The 18,316-nt window shown below is 35.5% G+C and overlaps 1 protein-coding gene across 1 annotated transcript in view; it reads left to right on the top strand.

Moving 5' to 3' along the window:
• The first annotated feature begins 15,340 nt into the window (after positions 1 to 15,340).
• LOC149828421 (protein cornichon homolog 4-like) overlaps positions 15,341 to 18,316 on the top strand; it is an 81,376-nt gene continuing 78,400 nt past the window's right edge. The window contains exon 1 of the mRNA XM_090016841.1: positions 15,341 to 15,610. Within this exon, the coding sequence (XP_089872967.1) occupies positions 15,536 to 15,610 (75 nt within the window). The 5' untranslated portion in view covers positions 15,341 to 15,535. The remainder of the gene's footprint in view (positions 15,611 to 18,316) is intronic.

Genomic DNA, 18,316 nt, shown 5'->3' with positions numbered 1-18,316 from the left:
TCTATGAATGTTTGGAATTTCATATGTGAGCATGTGTTTGGATTTTCTTGAGCTTGATAATGATGTTGTGAATGAAAAACACATTTTTTGAAAGTCATATGAATGATATGCATGTTTTCATTATCTTGCTTAAGTTTGTGTGAAGGGTTCAAGGGACCTTCACAGTGTGATGCACACATTTGTGTAGATGTTCTTAATGTTAAACTTGATGTATGATTCATGTGAGCCATTGGTTACACATCGTTAGCTCCTGAGTGAGCTAGGGTCAATTAAGAAAGTGTGAAGCATGTAAGGAAGTGCCATAATACATGAATAAATCTACACTTATACTTTTTGACCGTCTTCACTAATGGTATGCTCTTGTGGGCTAAAAGCGCCTAAGCAAAAGCAAAAATAGGTTGAGTTCACATAATGACATTGATGTGATTGTGCCCTAAGAAGATACTTGAGATTCTGGGCTCTGAATGGCCTTAGAGAATGTGGTGCATGATATAATACTATATATCTAATAAAGATAATAGACCCAGTAACCCATCTACGACAAATCTACTTGGAGAAGGTAGAATGTACAACCTCAAGTGACATTGGGTATGTAGGTTCACCTATGGTGTCACTTTGTTATAGGAGCAAGGCGTCCCATTGGTCTCTAGTCACTCGGAGTTAAAGGAGCTAGGGTTTTCAATGTGTCATAGGTGATTACCCTATCTATTGCAGTAGTGTTGGATGCATCCACTTTTAGTTTATGGTTGTCATTATAAGAATTCTCTCGATCATGAGACGCCCATTTTGGAACCCCTGGTCGGGTTGACTATTCAAGTACATCAAATAATACACCCTCGAAGTAGCATTGTTGATGTGGTGAGGATTCGACTACCACGAATCAAGTAATTAAGATGATACAAAGATTTATTTAGACCATTTGAGAATTGTTATCTTTTGTTGATATTTCATCTCGTGTAAATCATATCACAGATACATAGTTCATGAATTATGAAATTTATGCAAATTGTTGCATTATTATCATATCATTTATATGTCGTTGAATGGATCATGATGCCTATATATTATGAATGCTTATTTGACATGTGAAAATGAACTTTAAGATGTACATGTTTTATTTTGTGCTGCATCTTACCAGTTCAAAAGAGACTGACCCCGTTTTATGGGAAATACAAGTAAGGAACACTAGTTGGAGCAATGGAGCGGTGCAGGACCAAGACTGGTAAACCATGACACCGTTAATAGTTGTTCTTAGGATTATTTTTTGGTTCCAGTTAAACGAAAACCATTTTGACAATATACATTAATGTGATACTCTATTGTTAAATTAATTCTATTTTTATTTTGATGAATGAATATCAAAGTTGAATATATAGAATCACTTGGTTTTGAATTGTGATCCAAGTCCTAAGGGGAATGGATCCAATCCTATGTAGTTCTCTTTTAACTCACACAGAATTGTTTAACTTGTATTCGAACATTTTCACTGCTTGAAAGATTTATATTTACAAAAAAAAATCTCAAAATTTTAAGTTGAAAAGTTTGGGGCTTTACAATCATCTTGGACACATTAATAAATATATTTTGAGATTTATGTATGAGAAACATATTTGTTCGAGTTGTATGATTGGCAAAGCTCATAACTTGCCATTTGAAAATTCTTTTTTCATGCTAATTCTCTATTAGAAGTTATACAAGCAGACTTGTGGTCACCTGTAACATTTGCGACTTTGCTTTAGTTTAACTTTTAAAATCTTGTTAAAATTGGTTTTTAATTCAAGCAAAATTCGAGAGTCTAAGTTGACTAAGCAGTGTTTTGGACTCAAAGCAGGGTCCATGAGAGGCTCAGAAGGGTCACGCCCAACCCAGTGGGGTGCCAGGTATGGTTAAGGTGGCTCACAGGGGTTCAGGGGTGACCCAGGTCTATTTGGATCTTGGATGGGTTAGGTTCAGGTCCAAACCTGAGTTTGGATCCAGTGTCATTTTGGATCTTATGTTTGGATATGAGTCTTTAATTTGGTTTTAGATCTTTTTGTTTGGTTCCTAGATCCAACTCAACTGAGAATTGAATCTTGATTAGGGTTTTGGATCTAGATCAAGTTTTTAGATTTGAATCATTTTTGGATTTGGACTCAAGTGGGATCCACTCCAGGTTCTAGAGACCTCATTAGGAGGCTCTTTAAACCCTAGATAACTCTAGAAAGGATGGGACACCCTTTAGTAGACCCCATAACTAATCAGAATAATTAGTGGTTAATTAAGATTAAAAATAATAGTTAATTAAATTAATTACTTAATTCATTTAATAAGTTAGTTAGAATATCTTTTGAATAGGGCTCTTAGGGATCACCCTAGCTGGGATAATATTTTGATTGGACTCTAAGGAAGGGACGACCCCCCTTGGTGGGTTTCCTAATATATAAGAAAAAAAGAGAAGTCTCTCTTATTCCTATTCTCTTTTCCTGTTTTTTTTCTTCTTCCTCTTCTTTCTTTCTTCCCTTTTGAAGATTTTCCAGTAGACATTGAATCTCCTCTAAGGTTTTAAGATGAAAGATAAAGGTTGATCTACGTTTGAGAACTCGATTACGGTAGGTATATCAATCACATAGGCATAGATTTTTTCAAACGCATGGAATATGCGTGGGATGATTTTCAGATATGAACCAATAATGGATCAAACCTTGAAACACCCCTCTAAGATTGAGTTTCAATATGGAGAATACATTTTTATAGATCTACGTTATCATAGGATAAAAAATAAAATTGGTTTTTGAAACAAGATAATTTCCAGGCTTTTAATGAGAAAAATGATTTAGGGAAAGTTTATTTCTTGTTATTTGCTAGATCTTATTTGTTCTAGCATGTTTAATATGTTAATATTAGGTTATACTAATAAAATATAAGTTTTATAAGTTCTAAAAAATCAATATATGCATGAATCCATGTTCTTGTATGCAAAATTTTGTTTTAAAGAAGGTTTTGGCAAAAAAGTTTTTAAGGTTTGGATGTTTTGTTAAATAAAGATGATCTGAGCATATAGGGTAAAGTATTTCATGTTTAACATGATTAAACAACATGTTATTGCATAAAAAACTCATGTTTTCATGATTGTTTATAGTTTCTTATGAGTCTTGCATATATGTAATCATATTTGAGATATTTTTTGAAGGCTTTATGATTCTTGGATGATGTATGTTATTATTTTAGCAAGATTAGCATGAATCTGAGCAAATATGTGTTATATGATGATGTAACTATGGTTAGAGCATAAAAAATTGTGATTGTATGCATTTTTACCTTGAATCTTGTTCTTGCTCAATGGATCTTGTATAAGTTTGAATCTTAGTTATTCTGTCCTCATTTTTTATCCCTATTAATTTCAAAAGAAAATCAATATCTCAATGAAAACAAAGCCAATAAAAAAATAAAAATATTAAAGTATTCTACACATTCAACACTTGAATTTAGAATCTTGTTTTTCTTTGTTTGAATCAGTTTTGAGGCCAAAACGTCTGTTGCAACAGTGCATAGGTTTTCTGCCATGTTTGCAGGATTATTCCAACCAACAATTTTGATGGTTCTAAAGACCTAACCAAGAGTGATCAAAATAAAATTGAAAAAATATGGGTAAAAGGTAACATGTACAAGATGATTCAGTAAAAAGGGTTTTGTTAGAAGATTTATCTGTAAGTCTGGAGAAATTCTCCAAACCGGGATGAATTTTTGCAGTTGCCAGAATTTGTCTTATATTTTTCCTAAATAGGGTTTAGTTCAAGTTTTTTTTATTTTATTACATCAAAATTTTCAGTTCTGTTTCTTGGATTGCGTTCCTAAGATATGAGGGTTGTTCTAGTAAAATTGGAAAAGTATAATTCAGTTTCTGTGATTTTTTGTGGGTTTTCCAAAAATAGGTTAATAGGAATTCAAATTTACATATTATGACATGTATGGATGCTTAATTGTACTTTACATTATGCAACATGGTGTGAATATTTATCTTAAAATTTGAGCTGATATACAAGCAAACTGAATGTATTTCATGTTATTCTTGATTCATAACCATTTATAAGACATGCATATTAATGAACATTAAATATCATAAGGCATGATCATTGTAAGATAAATTGTTACACTTGTTGTTTGTTTAAGCATGATCATAAATTACATGTAGTTGTAGCCTTTATTCATGCATATGAGCATATGACACAGTAATAATGATGTGTGTGGCTTGGTGTAAGCTTGGGTTCGGTGAAACCTATGAGTGTATGTGGTGCATTAGGGACAAAAAAGATATCCATACACATAATTACATAATTGCCTCGTGGAGGCCGGGCTCACAGTGTGAACTATGGGTATCTAAATGGGTCAAAATAGACTTGCTTATAGAATCTTTAGTGGGGACATAGGGTGAGCCCGGGTGCGTGTGCTGTGAGCACATGTAATTTAAATTTTGAGTTTAACAATTAAATAACACTCATGACCCATTCGGAACAAGTCCTTTGGTCTGGGTTTCACTTTGGAAAGATTTGGGGTACACACAACTGATTGACTATTATTTTGTTGTGGAGGGTAGCGGTGTCTCCTAGTCTCCTGTCTCTAGTTGTAGAGGGCCCGAACTACTAGGTGTCCTAGTTAGTATGTCCAAAAATCTTTGTAGAGTGAGAATCAATTTTGTGCAGGATAATTGGGAGTTTCTTTTAGTTACGAACCACTCCAGTGGAACCTCGGTGTGAGGTTGCAAATTCTTCAGTTCAATGAGGTTAATAAAATACATGGCATAATATACTCCTCATTGGATTGGTTGAATCAAAATTTGGAACCTGTGAGTATACCTTCGGGAGGGAGGAAAAGTAGAACATAAGAAATCAGAATGAAATCATTGTAATATTTTAGTTTATACATAAATTGTTATGTTATCGACATGATGCATTGTAGCATGTTTATCTTGTAATATGAAATGCAAACGTGATTAGTTATGTAGATGTGATTTATACTTAATTCTGATATTGTGATGTTGCATGATTTAGATATTATCTGAAAATAATCCAATGTTTATTTTTGTGATTGAAATATTTATATTCACATATTTTGGTGATTATCTACTGAGGTTGTGGACTTATGTTTGTACTTATAATATTTCAGGTAATGAGTAGGCTGAAGGGTGATGAGAGTTGGCTCGGTGTGGCACCAAGAGGATCAGAGTTCTTTAAAGCTTTGAGAAGACTTAATATTTTTATTATTTGGTTATTTAATAAAGTCCTATAAATTATAATAATATTGATGCTAGTATTTGATTTATTTTTAATGCAAGCTATGGTTTGATTTAATTATTCTAATTTTACTTGTGTATGTGTTGTATCTGTAACACACTAAGGGCTTGAACCATATTTAAAAATGAGTTTATGTTGTGTTCTTGAAAATTGTGTAAAGGGGTTTTAAAAAAAACTCTAAATTTTTTGTTTCAAAAATTGAGGTGTTACATCACCAACCTAACTTTGTCCCATGAGGGATATTGTTATTATTTGCTTCTTTTTATGAATACTCCTGATTTTCTTGGCTTTTTCCTTTGGTGTAAAAGTGTGCCACTTCAAATGTTTTAAAATTGTCAAAAATATTATTGAGAATGACACGTGAGGATTTTTTGTTGCACTTATTACCCCTAACTTGTTGCTTATGATAAACCAAACTTAAACATAAGTCCAAACCTTGTATATTTATTGGTTATGGGGTGAATCATAAAGGATACATGTGATGTTTGCATATCTAGACATATCAAGTTTGATTAATCAAGTTTGATTAATCAAGTTTTATTAATCAAGTTTGATTAATCAAGTTTCCTCTTCATTGGTATTGATACGCCCAACTACGAGAGTCTCAAATTCCTAAACCTCCTCACCTACCAATGGTTTTACCACACTACAAGAAAAACATTAATTAGCGACAAAAATTTATGACAGATTAGCTAGAAAAAACTATCTGTCGCTAACATTCGAATTATTTACAGAATTAGCGACGAAAAAAAATTTGTTGGGAATCTGTCGTGAATTAGCAATGGATTCACAACGGAACAATTCCATCTCAAACTCTGACGCAACTTCACGACAGCTCAGCAGCAAAAAAATTTTGTCTCTACTCCATCGCACATTTGCGATGAAATTTTGCCATCGCAAATCCGTCGCTAAATTTTTTGTAAATCCCTAATGTGTGCTCCTTTTCCCTTTTGTTTCATCAGTCTCCCGCCCGCCGCCCATTGCCCGCCGGCCTCCCGTTGACTTCTCGTCGCCCACCCACCGCCTGGTGGCCGCCCGCCCGACCGCCACCCGTCGACCTCCCATCACCCGCCTGCCACCCATCGACCTCCTGGTGACCTCCTCTCTCTTTCCCCTCCCGTTCTCTCTCTCGTTGCTCCCCCTCTGTGTTTTCCATGAGCCCCGTTTGGTGAGCCCCGTCTCCAGGTAACCCTCCCCCTTTCCCTTATGTTGTAGCCTCCCCCTTTCCCCTATGGTTGTCGGAGGGCCAATAGAGGCCTGGCAGCCTCTGTCGGGCCCTCCCCACTCCTCTGTAGTCGGCAGGGGCTGGCAGAGGCCCTGATCGCCTCTGCTAGGCCCTCCCTTGGCCCTGATCTCCGGCATGACAGGGGGCTTCACACCTGTCCTTTCGAATGCCGACACCCCCCTTGTCCTCTTGACTTCTCTTGCAGTGGGGCTCTGCCCCGCTGTTAGAGAATGATCAGTAGGGAAGAAGCCCCCTACCCTTTTGTTTTCCCTGGCAGGGGGTGGCTTCTCCCCCCTGTTCTCGATAATTTTGATAGGGGGCGGAGCTCTCATGCCCCTTGTCTTTTTTGCTCGATAGGAGGTGGATCCCCCTGTCGAGAAATTTTGCCTTGGCAGAGGGTGAGACCCCCCTGCCTCATGATTGATTCCCGGCAAGGGGCTCAGCCCCTGCCTTTTGATGCTTCCTTTCGAGGGGTCCCACCCTCTGCCTTCTATGAATGTTTTGACAGGGGGTTTCGCTCTCTACCTTGACCTTACTGCCGACAGAGGCAATGCCACTGCCTGTCTCGCTTTCAGCAGAGGGTTGTGTCTCTCTGTTCGGGCTCATTTTCGACAGGGGGCATCACCCTCCTTATCACCGGGTAATAAACTTCATTTTAACACAGTGTTTTTTACAGATTTCTCAATGGATCCTGCTTGTACCCCGCGACCCATGGTAAGTAAGTGACAAAAGTAATGCAAATCAAGTAAATAGCCATGATGATTAAGTGACGCATGTGCATCACAAGTTATTTAATTTCTTAGATGCAACACTTTTCTGTTCACACACTTACTTAGTTGTGGATATCTAGGACTGCTTTGATGGTGTTCGGAGATCAAGCTGAGCACGATTTTAATATATGAAAATAGAAGTGTTCTTATTTTTGGGGTTTGGATTCCATGCTAGTCATTATAGAAGTTACCGGGATATTGGAATGTATTTGCTGTAGGTACATGTTTGACATTGTTTTGATATGAATAATTTGAATGTATTGCAATGTTTGATGTGATTGTATACATGCTTGCATGAAGTTTCTTTCAATTTGATTATGACTTTCATGTAAAATTGTATCATAAAAACATGCTTCAAATGAATGTATCGTGTTATGAATAAGTTTGCACAGGAAAATGAATGATAAGTTATCAATGCTTCAAACATGCTTCAAATGAATGGTTTTTCACATAAAAATATTAAGTTATCAATGTATGCATCATAGTTCTTGTGATTATATGACATTATATATATATATATATATATATATATATATATATATATGTGTGTGTGTGTGTGTGTGTGTGTGTGTGTGAATGAGAGAGAGATATCAAATCATTACATCTACCACGAATGCATAATAGATTTGATATTTTCTTCATCATAGCATTCTGATGATTCTCTTTTAACTGGTTAGGATAATATCCGTAACATCATAGGACAAAATGACTGCAAACCGTGAATGGATGTACCATAAGATAGTTGACAATGAGGTATTGATTGAATATATGGATGGTGTTGACAGTTTTATTGAATTTGCAACGACAAGTGTTAGTATAGTGGATTCCACAGGTTGGATCAGGTGCCCCTGCACCATGTGTAAGAATAATCGATTTGTACAACCTCATGGCGTTAGACATCACCTATACAAGAAGGGTTTTGTGAGTGATTATCATAATTGGATATTTCATGGTGAAGAATTTAGGAACAATTTTGATGTACGGGTGGATGTGGTGCATAATAATCCATATATGGATTTGATATTTGATGCCGCAGGACCAGAATTGGGTTCTGCTGTGGCTTCTAGTAATGTACAAACTGGGGTAGAGGAAGAAGCAACAAACGATACAACTAGTAGATTTTATGATTTACTTAGAGATGCTGACAAGCTACTTTGGAATGGTTGCGAGAGTCACACTATCTTGTTTGCAGTTCTTCAACTACTAAATCTGAAGTCTGAGTTTAATTTGAGTCAATCATGTTTTGACCGTCTGTGCTCTATTGTGAAGAGCATGTTGCCCAAAGATGAAAAATTGTCACAAAATTTATATCGTGCGAAGGTTATGGTCAACGCTCTAGGTATGAGGTCTCAAAAGATAGATGCTATGAATGATTTGAATGTATTGCAATATTTAAATGTATTTCATGAAGTTATTTTTTATTTGATTATGTATCTTCGATAGGTATAGAGTTATGATTTGAATATATTGCAATGATTTAAATGTATTGCAATATTTGAATGTCTTGCATGAAGTTATTTTCGATTTGATTTAAATATCTTATGTTTTAATGTATTACAATATTTAATGTGAATGATTTGAATTATTTGAAAGTATTGAAATGGTTTGAATGATTTGAAGGTATTGCAATGTTTGAATGTATTGCATGATATTTTTTATTCTTTGATTATGTATCTTTGATACATATAGAGTTATGATTTGAATGTATTGTAACGTGTTTGAATGATTTGAATGTATTGCAATATTTGATGTGAATGATTCAAATTATTTGAATGTATTGAAATGTATTGCAATGATTTAAATGATTTGAAGGTATTGCAATGTTTGAATGTATTGTATGACATTTTTTATTTGTTAGAATATGGTTCATGGAGGTTACAGTAGTCGAACACCCAATGGTAACCAGTCTTAACCTTCATCTTCATGGGCTGCTTCGATAGGTATATCATTTAACTAATTGTATACTTGATTAGTTTAAATGCGCATTGTGTAAATTTCTAACTCATTTTTCTATAGATGATGTTTCACCTACACATGACCCACCTACACCAGTTGTTCATACAAGTCACGAGACAATGCTGGATGCAGGGTCTTCTCAGTCTGACACACGATGACTCATTTAAATAGTGTATATCGATAATCGACCGTAAGTATTTCATTTTCACTTATCCTATACTTATCTTATAAATATTGTATATTGATAGTTAATGTATATCAATTCATGTACAACGTGAGGTTCGATCCACAAGAAGTAATACGAGAGATTAGGCATTCACTAGTTCAATATCTACCAGGACCGGTCGCTCAATGAAAAGAGTACCCGAAGGAGGTGTTGGACAGATTATGGTCCTCATTCATGGTATATAATCATTTCTCATAGTTAATGTGTTTCATATTTAATTTTTTTTATAGTCATGTCTACTAACTTTCTGAAATTATTTGCAGGCTTTGAATCGCTTTGCGACTACGATGGAGAAGCAAGATGTGAGGAAGGTGTGGCAGAAGCTGGTTGCCAGTTGATTTGCAGACATGTTGCACAATATGAAGACTGCAGTAAGAAAAACATCTGGCGGGATAGATGACCCACTGCAATGGAAGGGCCATGGCCCTCCTACTATCAAGTCAGATGTTGTGATGTAATGTGCGACAAATGGGCGGGGCATAAATTTTGAGCCCTCCTACTATCAAGTCAGATGTTGTGATGTAATGTGCGACAAATGGGCGGGGCATAAATTTTGAAACCGCTGAGCGAAGGCTGCACAAAATCGAGTGAAGATGCCCGATGTCCATCTATACATAGGTGGATCTAGGACTTTGGGGAGCCACCTGAAGAAAATGACAACTCATTAATATATATATTGTCAATTTTATAAGTATTGTTGCATACCTGTTAAATAATATTTTTATCATTTAACTTCGCAGGAAGCAGAAAAATGAGACATTGTGTCATATAATGATATGTTTATTGAAACACATAAACGTAAGACCACGAGAGAGTTCGTATCAGAGAAGGCGAGAATGACAATGGTATGTACTTATTGTATTAATAAACATTATAATATACAAGTTATCATAAACATTGCAATTCTTAATTATTAATCTACATAGTAATCAATACTTTGTAGGAGTCATACGAGCAACAGATAGTAGAGAGATATGGCAATGACTCCACTCAACATCCGTCTTTTGATCCTGCAGCGTGGGTGACTGCAACAGGTGAACCAAAAAAGGGTTGTGTGTTCAGGTTTGGGAGTAATATGAACACCTCACCAGTCGTTGCCTCCTCCAGTCACAACTCTCAGAGTTCTCCCGCCAGCATCAGCTCCAAGCATCCGACTGACCCGCCTAATTCTTGGGATGGTGTCCACCATCTTGTTAAGGACACAATGCGTGACTATTTACATGAAACAATTTCCGACGTTGTTCGTAATGAGTTGTGCAGCTTTTTTTTGGGACAGGGGAACTTTGTCTGCAGGTGCCTCTCAGGTATGAAATGTTTTATGTCATTTGTTTCATGTCGTTATATTTCAAGCTAGTATATTCATGATTTCATCACATATGAGCTTGATTTTATCATAATGAAAGTTTGACTACCTTATAACACATATATGCATGATTTTATCACTATTAAAGTTTTTTTACTATATTAGAATACATATAAGCATGATTTCATCACTACAAAAGTTTTTTCACTACCTTAGAACACATATATACATGATTGAATCACTATGAGAGTTTTTTGACAACCTTAGAACAATATTTGCATTATTGAATCATTATGAATTTTTTCTGTCAGCCTTAGAACACATCCAAATTCTGTTAATATCCTTCACTTTATTGCTAGCTAGACTATGTGTAATTCACCCATGTTACTTTGATTGCCTTAGCTTAGGTGCATTGCATATAATTTATTTTATTATATTTTGTTTATCAATACTAACCTTTCTTTTCACTTGTAGGATGTTGGAGATAATCAGCGTAGAAGAGTTGATGGAGGCATGGATGAAAGGGCAGATCGTGACAATGAAGAAGATGACACAGAATCTTGGTGATGATTAGATTCATGTGTTAAATTTGTTGTACTTTCTTGTTGTTTCAAAAGAAACTCTTTGTAATTGTTTACTTGTAAATAATTAGAACTTGGTGAGGATTATAGTGGATCGATAAATTGTTTGTAGTTGCTTTGTATATGTAATTTTTATGTGTACTTTATTTTTTATTCACAGGATATATAAATTGTATCACGAGAACTTTTTTCTCGATATTTATATTTTAAATTTTTTTTTGTGACAGATATTATCTGTCGCTAATTAGTATCGGCCTCCAATTTAGCGACAGATATTTATCCATCGCAAAACTAAATTGGCTGATGTTTTTCGCGATGAATTGTAATCCATTATAATTATGTCGCTACAATAGCGACGGAATTAGCGACAGATTCATATCTATTGCAAACTCAAATCTCTACAGATTAACAACGACCTTGCGACGAATCATAGCATTCGCTAATTCATCGCAATTTAGCGACGGAAGTAGCGACAAATACGTTCTGTAGCTAATTAGCAACTAGAAATTTATGATAAAGTTACCCGTCGCTAAACTCTATAGTGATGGATTTGTGATGGATTAGCGACGGAATGTAGCCGTCGCTAATCCACAAGTTTCTTCTAGTGTTTACTATTAGAAGCCTATCTATGAAGTCCATTTATATATCTTCCCATACTTATGTGGAACTAGGCAAGGGTTAGGGTAACTAGTAGGGGATGAGGTCTCATACTTGGTCCCTTGGCACAGTTGGCATTCTTTAACATACTCTTTGTATCTCGCTTTATTCCTTCCCATATGAAGTCCCTTCTATGTTTGAAATTCCTTTGGTTGTGGTTATTTAATCTATTGTCTTTTAAATTGGTTTTTGAAGAGTACTTGATTATTGCTCTCAATGATTTCAATGTTTTCCTTTAAATAATTATTTGAAATTTGTTTGTTGTATATTCTATATATTTTATTTTTGTCTTTTTTTGTGTGCTAGACCACCTCTCTCTCTATATATATGTATAATATTGTAGTAATTACTTATTTTTAATTGGTATTTGTAAAACTTGATTTTTTTTACCTTAAATTGGTTCTATTTAAAACTTAGTTGGGATATCCTTTTCTTATTGTAGTTGTTATTTTTTGCTCTCCCACCGCAAGAGCTATAAAGATGCTGTAAATTGGGCCAAGACATTCTTGAGAATTTGAAGATTAGTGTACTGGGAGACCTAGGTTGAAGTGGAGCTTTTGCAAGCAGCTTGGGGATGGAAGATATTGCAGATCTTTTATACTCCTTTTTTTGCAAACTTTTGGTTCACCATAAGTTTGAGGGGCGTATTAGGAAATATGTAGTATTGATGCACTTGATGTGTTTGTATTAAGTATAGAAGTATACTTATAGGATTTGTTCATTGGATTTATTTCTCTCTCATTTGTCTTGTATTGTAGGTATACTAGTGTATTGTGTATTTAGGTTTGGTATACTCATGGTATATACCTTAGGTTTGGTATACTCATGGTATATACCTTAGTCACAAATATTTGGTATACTCATGTTATATACCATAGTCACAAATATTGGTATCAACTTTTTTTGTGGTCCACAATCCATCTTTATCAGGTCCAAGCTCAATTTGATTGACCGAGAGTTGAGCTTGACGAAGAGTGTTGATGATGACTAGGGCATGGTAGTCTCCCACGTGAAGAGGAAGTGTCAATGAGATGCCTAAGAACTCTACGTGAAGAGGGAGATTCGTATCAATTACGAGTGTAACATGATAGTCTTTCGTTTGAAGATGAAGACTCAATGGGATGCCCAAGAAACCTATATAAAGAGGGAGACCCATATCAATTAAGGGTATAACCTGATAGTCTCCCACATGAAGATAGAGGGACATTCAAGAGGCCTACTTGAAGCAAGACTTAAACATTATGAATTTTAATCAAGCCAAAAAAGATAACAAGTGGGTTAGTGTCATGCAAGAATATAATACTTTAATAAGGAATGACACTCAAGACTCTTATGTCAGCTAATGAAGCTTAAAACCTAGTTGGGTGTAAATGAATATATAAGATAAAGACACATATAGATGGGTCTATTGCACATTATAAAGCTCAACTGATAGCCAAAGACTATAATCAACAAGAAGGGATATATTACTTTGAAACTTACAATCCTATTATCAAGCCTACTACAACTAGAATTGAACTTTCAATTGCAATAAGTCAGGTGTGGATCTTGCATAAATTAGATGCCAATAATGCTTTTCTAAAAAAAGAGCTTTTCATAGTTCAACCTCCTGGATTTGAAAGTAAACAATTTCTTAGCTATGTATGCAAGTCGAAGTGGGCCCTGTATGGACTAAAGCAAGTTCATTGAGATTGTTTGAACATCTAAATGTCTATCTTGTTTGGTTGAGCTTTGTTGAATCTTGAGTAGATAGTTATTTGTTCATTAAACACTAAAAAATATGGTTTTTGTGCTTATTTACGTTGATATTATAATAACAGAGAGCTTTACCGATGAAGTTCATAAGTTAATCGATGATTCTGGAAAAGAATTTTTCATTAGAGACCTTGGGCCACTACGATATTTTCTAGGTGTAGAAGCTATTCATACTCGTAATGGCATAATTCTATCTCAAAGTAAATATATTGTTGACATTTTGAATAAGACAAATATGATAGTAGCTAAACTTATGGTGACACCGTCAGTTGTAAAATTGTCGCTCTAAAAATACATGAGAGAACATTTTAAAGATGCCACTCATTATTACAATATTGTTAGTGTTTTGCAATGCATTACGTTTACACGACCAAACATAAAATATTTAGTAAACAAAGTTTGTTAGTTCATGCATAAGCCACTTCATGATCATTAGTCATGTCAAATGAATTTTACGGTATCTCAAGGGAACAATTATGCATAGGTTACATGTATAAAGGTTAAACTCGGTTAAGCTTGCTGGGTATGCAGATGCGGATTGGGTTGGATGCCCAGATGACAAAAGGCCAACTAGTGATTATCTCATATTTCTTGGGTCAAACTTATTGTCCTGAAATTATTTCAAAAAACATACAATAGTCAAATCCAGTACAAAAGCAGAATATAAAGCACTGACCAATGTTGCTTTGGAACTCATTTGGCTAAGCTCTTTGTTGAAAGAACTTAAGGTCTCAATGCATAATACACCTATCATTTGGTGCGATAATTTGGGTGCAACCTATGTGGCCGTCAACCCCGTATTTCATGCTCGTACAAAGCATATAGAGATTAACTTTTATTTTGTTCGAGAAAAAGTCAGATGAATTAAAAGTTTAATTTATATCTTTTAAGGAGCATATGACATACATTGACAAAAACTCTTTGAGGTCCACAATCCATCTTTATCAGGTCCAAGCTCAATTTAATTGACCGAGAGTTGAGCTTGACAGAGAATGTTGATGAGGACTAGGGCATGGTAGTCTCCCACGTGAAGAGCAAGTCTTAATGGGAAGCCCAAGAACTCTACGTGAAGAGAGAGATCCATATTAATTAAGAGTGTAACATGATAGTCATCGAAGATGAAGACTCAATGGGAAGCCCAAGGAGCCTATATAAAGGGGGAGACACATATCAATTAAGGGTATAACCGGATAGTCTCCCACATGAAGATAGAGGGACATTCAAGAGGCCCACTTGAAGCAAGAGTTAAAGAGAACATGTGTCTAACTCACCAGCCGTTTAAAAGTCCTATAAGCTTAAGTTCTTTGAGTTAAAAAAAAAATGTAATTTAAGAAAAGTCTCTCCTACCAACGAGAGTCGTGTTGAGCGTGTAACGTGTTGAGTATATCATAAACTTCTTTCTCCGTAAAAGAGAGAGAGAGAGAGAGAGAGAGAGAGAGTAGTTTACCATGAATGTGTTCGAACCAAGTACAATCATGAGCTGTGTGGTGTGTGCATGTGTTCGAGGGTTGTTGGTTCTTACAAATTGATCCGACTTTCCACTTTCCAATGTATTTTTCCATCCGAAATCCGAACCGTTTGCAGAGTTGGAGATTTTTTGAGTTGAGAAACGACTGCGGTACGGCAGGCAAAAGAAAACCAGAGAGAGAGAGGCCTTCCTCCTTTCTTCTTTCCTATCTTTGTCCAAAGACCAGGGGGAGAAATAAGGAGGAGAGGAGGAGGGTGTGCTGAAACGGATAATCTTCCGTAATGGGAATCATCGAGATCATCCAGTAGTTAGTCGTGGGACGCCATGGAGGCCGACTTGTACGTTTGGCTGCTGGCTTTCTTCGTCCTCATTGCTGTGCTGGTGTTGGTCATCTATCAGGTTCTCTCTCTCTCTCTCTCTCTCTCTCTCTCTCTCTCTCTCTGCGCGCTGCTCCACTCTTATGTGATCGATTCGTTGTTCCTGTCACGTTTGTTACCATGAAATCGCGTTACTATTGATAACAGCTCTGATTTTGATGATGATGATGATCTTTCCATTTATAAAACAGCAGAGATAAATGTTTACACTCGAAATGAACGGGACCCTTCATGGCTTCATCCGTCCTTTATTTTTTCCAAGGGATCTTCACCCTAGAAGCAAATGTTATGGGATGCTGCTATATACCACTAGCTAAGGTTGTTTTTGATAAAACGGACATGCCTACAGTTGAGGAGAGAATCATTTCGCACAGGTAAAAAAAAACACTAGTCCTAAGGTGGAGGTGGAACCGCTTTAAGAGCTAAACAGATTATCGACGACAGTTACATTGACCAAGATGATGAAAATGATCATTAGACACTCACATTGGCAGAGTGCCTCAAGAATGGGAAGGCTAATTACTCATCTTGACCAAACAGAAGCTTGTCCTTGGACATTAACAACAGAGGCATGAAAGTTCTATCATATAATGCGAAGTTGTCTTCAATAAGTTGGAATAAAACATGATAAGTTTCACCCTTGTAATGGAGGATCAGGAACCCACAGCTACACAAGAAGTAAACACTCTGAAACGCTGTTACATGTAGGTGATAATGATGCTTGAGTACATGGAGACCTTGGAAGCGATAGATAATGAAAAAGGATAATCGGTAGAGATGGACCCTGCAATAAGACAAACATAATGTGCAATTTTAGCTTAAAAAAAAATGTGAGGCAATTTGTTGCATAAGAATATTCAAATAAGTGCATCAATCACTGCTATACTTTCTTATCTGTTGCAAAGAATCTAAGCTCTAGTTTGGTGTGATGCACCAGGACTCAGAATTACAACATGCGGACACATTAAACAGCTGTTCTCAACACACACACACACACACAAAGAAATCTATCTGCTGAAAATTAGATGTCTTGGAGGTAAATTCATAAAGGATGTCATATGCATATTGATAAATAGGCCTAAATCAGACTCCTCAATCATGATTCATTATGTCAGGTCCATTCATCATAAATAATTGGTTGCTTTGTGGCAAATATGAGATCTACAGAAAACAACCTCGGGTCATTCATCATTGATATGGTAATGGCACTGAAAACATATATAGCACTAATTATATTTGATAGGAAACTTCAAATTCTAGGGTGTGAAATGGAGATGTGAGGATGAGGCAAATGAAGTTTTTTCCAGAAAAAATTGAGATGTATTAACGAGATCCCAAATGACTTTCACATCGATATGGCAGGACTGACATCAACAACCATATGTTGTCATTTCATTGATCATTGTTATCTTGTTGGAAGTTTCATGTAGATGATATCTATATGCATGGAAACCGTATAGCGTATGCATATAGTTGAATAACTTTTTAAATTGGCACTTGATTGTTTGAGACTTTGAATTTTTGGCTATAGTTGCTATGTCACGCAAAGTTATTCCTTTTGCCTTTCTATGTTATATTGATAACCAAAAAGGATCTTAGGTGTTATGATGCAGTTCATGTAAATTATATGTTTCACACAATGTTTCTTTGAAAAAATTGCTATTTTAAAGCTGAAAAAGCAATTGAAAAATCCATTCATGATTATTCTTTTTATATCTAATAGTAATTCCAATCAATCTATTGATCTTGATGTTGATTTAAATGGCAAAGAGTGTTCTCCTGAGAATAATTTTCTTGAACATGAGACTATTAACAATGACACCATGCGGTCTCAAATCCATCGTTCTAGCCAGGTGGTTATTCCTCCAACATGGGGTGTATCCTATGATTCTTTTGCACCTAAATATAAGGCCTACTTAGTCGTTGATTTCTTTTATGAAACAATTTCATATCAAGAAGCTGTTCTTCACCCTGAATGGAAAAAAACCATTTTTGAGGGATTTCAAGGAACCAAAGCCTAGGATATATAGACTCTACTTCAAGGAAAGTAAATTATTGGATGTAGATGGGTTTCTAAAGTCAAGACCATAAGTGATGGAAATCTTGTGTTACAAAACTAGATTGGCATTTGGCAGCAAAAGGGTATTTTTAAAAGAATGGAATTTTCTATAAAGAAACTTTTGCTCTAGTTGCTGAAATTACTACCGTAAGGACATTTATTATCATTGCATCTACTCAAAAGTAAACTGTATATTAGGTGAATGTTAAAATGCATTCTTTAATAGAGTTTTGCAAGAAAAAGTTTATATGGATGCCTTACCAGTTCTAAGGATTCCTGAAGGTTTTGTTCTTCGTCGGCATAAAGCCCTTTATTGTCTTTAGTAGGCACCTCATGCTTTGTTTGAAATATTCAGTAGTATTATGTTAAAAGTTGGATATAAATCTTGCTATACTAAAACTGCATTGTCAAATCATCTTCTACAAGTATCATTATTTTGTTTCTTTATATTGATGGTATGATCATCACTAGAAGTGGCCGAAAAGACATTGAGTATATCAGCAAGTCCAAACTCAATGTGAGATGAATGATTTGGATTACCTTCAATATTTCATTGGAATCAAAGTTGCATATTCGTTCTGAGCATACTTTCTTTCACAAATGAAATTTTGTTGTAGAGATAGTTTCAAGATCTAGCATCATTGATAATAAAGTAGTTAACACTCTTGA

This window comes from Nuphar pumila, chromosome 9, assembly GCF_984573655.1.
Source record: "Nuphar pumila chromosome 9, dmNupPumi1.hap1.1, whole genome shotgun sequence".
NCBI lineage: Eukaryota > Viridiplantae > Streptophyta > Magnoliopsida > Nymphaeales > Nymphaeaceae > Nuphar > Nuphar pumila.
Note: the sequence above shows the minus strand (reverse complement) of the source record. Positions and strands in the feature narration are given on the sequence as shown.